Source organism: Aethalodelphis obliquidens, unplaced genomic scaffold (genome assembly GCF_003676395.1).
Source record: "Aethalodelphis obliquidens isolate GAN/ISIS:26980383/991018 unplaced genomic scaffold, ASM367639v1 scaffold1, whole genome shotgun sequence".
Lineage (NCBI taxonomy): Eukaryota > Metazoa > Chordata > Mammalia > Artiodactyla > Delphinidae > Aethalodelphis > Aethalodelphis obliquidens.
In genome coordinates, this window is record NW_020837945.1 from 73946689 (window position 1) to 73949376 (window position 2688).

At 57.0% G+C, this 2688-nt stretch overlaps 1 protein-coding gene across 1 annotated transcript; it reads left to right on the plus strand.

Moving 5' to 3' along the window:
- Window positions 1-273: 273 nt before the first annotated feature.
- LRRC15 (leucine rich repeat containing 15) lies at window positions 274-2168 on the plus strand. The gene has a single exon (XM_027106876.1). It carries the CDS (start codon window positions 274-276, stop codon window positions 1984-1986), a length of 1713 nt encoding a protein of 570 aa, XP_026962677.1. The 3' UTR covers window positions 1987-2168.
- Window positions 2169-2688: the final 520 nt, after the last annotated feature.

Genomic DNA, 2688 nt, shown 5'->3' on the forward strand with positions numbered 1-2688 from the left:
GTGAGCTAGACTTAGAAGTGTGGGGAAGATTTGGATGAGGATGAAGAGCCCTCCAAGTGGGGCGAATGGCTTGGGCAAAGGCATGGAAATAGGAAGGCCTGGGGGAAGACGAAGAGGCTGCAGACCAGACCACAGGTAGCATGAGATGCGTATGTGGTGATGGGGTTCAGAGGCAAGCCAGCGTTTGGCACCCAAGGTTGACGTTGGCTTAAAAACAGCTGAAGCGTCAGTGAGGCAGTCCTGACTCGTGCCCTTTCTCTCCTTGCAGAGGCCATGCCGCTGAAACATTATCTCCTTTTGCTGGTGGGCTGCCACGCCTGGGCTGTGGGCTGGGCCGACCATGGCTGCCCTAGAGAGTGCACCTGCTCCAGGGCCTCCCAGGTGGAGTGCACGGGGGCGCACATCGTGGTGGTACCCACCCCGCTGCCCTGGAACGCCATGAGCCTGCAGATCCTCAACACACACATCACCGAACTCAACGAATCCCCGTTCCTCAACGTCTCGGCCCTGATCGCCCTGCGGATTGAGAAGAATGAGCTGTCCCACATCGCGCCCAGTGCCTTCCGTAACCTGGGCTCGCTGCGCTACCTCAGCCTCGCCAACAACAAGCTTCAGGTTCTGCCCGTCAGCCTCTTCCAGGGCCTGGACAACCTAGAGTCGCTCCTTTTGTCCAGCAACCAGCTGGTGCAGATCCAGCCGACTCACTTCGCCCACTTCAGCAACCTCAAGGAGCTGCAGCTGCACGGCAACCACCTGGAGTTCATCCCCGATGGGGTCTTCGACCACCTGGTGGGCCTCGTCAAGCTGAATCTGGGCAAGAATAGCCTCACCCACCTCTCACCCAGGGTCTTCCAGCACCTGAGCAACCTCCAGGTCCTCCGGCTGTATGAGAACAGGATTTCAGACATCCCCATGGGCTGTTTTGACGGGCTTGGCAACCTCCAGGAGCTGGCCCTGCAGCAGAACCAGATTAGTATGCTGTCTCCTGGCCTCTTCCACAACAACCGTAACCTCCAGAAGCTCTATCTGTCCAACAACCACATCTCCCAGCTGCCCTCCGGCATCTTCATGCAGCTGCCCCAGCTCAACCGGCTCACGCTCTTCGGGAATTCCCTGAAGGAGCTCTCTCCGGGCATCTTTGGACCCATGCACAACCTGCATGAGCTTTGGCTCTATGACAACCACATCGCCTCCCTCCCAGACAATGTCTTCAGCAGCCTCCGCCAGTTGCAGGCCCTGGTCCTCAGCCACAACCAGATCAGCTACATCTCTCCGGATGCCTTCAATGGGCTGGTGGAGATGCGGGAGCTGTCCCTCCACACCAATGTGCTGCAGGAGCTGGATGGGAGTGTCTTCCGCACGTTGGCCAATCTGCAGAACATCTCCCTGCAGAACAACCGCCTCAGACAGCTCCCGAGCAACATCTTCGCCAACGCCAATGAACTCAGGACCATCCAGCTGCAGAACAACCAGCTAGAGAACCTGCCCTTGGGCATCTTCGATCACCTGGGGAAGCTGTGTGAGCTGCGGCTCTATGACAACCCCTGGAGGTGTGACTCAGACATCCTTCCGCTCCACAATTGGCTCCTACTCAACAAGGCCAGGCTGGGGACAGACACTCCCCCGGTGTGTTTCAGCCCAGCCAATGTCCGAGGCCAGTCCCTCATCATCATCGATGACAATGTTGTCTCCAGTGTTCAGGGTTCAGTGGTCCCCAAGGTGTCCAGCCACCCAGAGACACCCAGCTACTCCGACACCACCTGCGTCTCCTCCACCACTGACTTCACCAGTCTGACCACCATCGAGACCACCGATAGCCGTGACACGGGGGGCATGACCCAGGCCCAGAGCGGGCTGACCATTGCTGCCATTGTGATTGGCATCATCGCCCTGGCCTGCTCCTTGGCTGCCTGCATCTGCTGTTGCTTCTGCAAGAAGAGGAACCATGCAGTCCTGATGCAGATGAAGGCGCCCAATGAGTGTTAAGAGAGGCAGAGGCTGGAGACAGGGCTGGGGAACCATGGGACCCCCAGAGGATCCGGGATTTCATTGTTCCGCCTCCACCCCTGGGTCCACAGAGCCATCCCCTGCTCCCCCTCTCTCTGAGAGAAAGGTGTCCCCACCTTTTCCTGACCTGCCTGGTTCTCCTATAGAAGAGGTTCTTTCAGAGCCTTCTTACCAACAGGGAGAACTAACCCACTGTGGCAAAAACCCTGCGGTGTTCCCAATTCACATCCCTGGGCTTCTCTCAAGAAAGCCCCTCCTCTAAAGCCTCACCAGCTCTCCTCCAAAAACCACCTTCCCTGCGTCTGTACCCCTGCCAACCTCTATAGACGCAGTTATTACACACCTGCCACTTTGTGGCAATGGTTCTCCACCGGGACAGCCCCGCTCCCAAGTATTATGTAAGTTGATTCCCCTTCTTCGCTCCTCTTGTTTGCGACATGGCTCTACCCTGTCCCCTCAATGAAAGGTCTCCCTTCACTTCCTATTCCTGAAGGCAAGGTGACTTCTCTCCTCGAAGAAGGCTTCAAACCATTTAGCTGATCTCTTAAGAACTGCCAAGTGCCCTGGCTTTCAGGATGGTATGCAAGAGAGAAGGGAAAAATGAGGCTGTTCAGGTCCTGGAGGCCGGACTACCCTCAGCATCTCTTGTGATTTTTATCTGGAAAAGGAAGAAAGGCACCG

Bases quoted from the DNA above. Each gene is read 5' to 3' on its own strand.
- LRRC15 (XM_027106876.1), top strand. From the start codon at position 274: ATGCCGCTGAAACATTATCTCCTTTTGCTGGTGGGCTGCCACGCCTGG.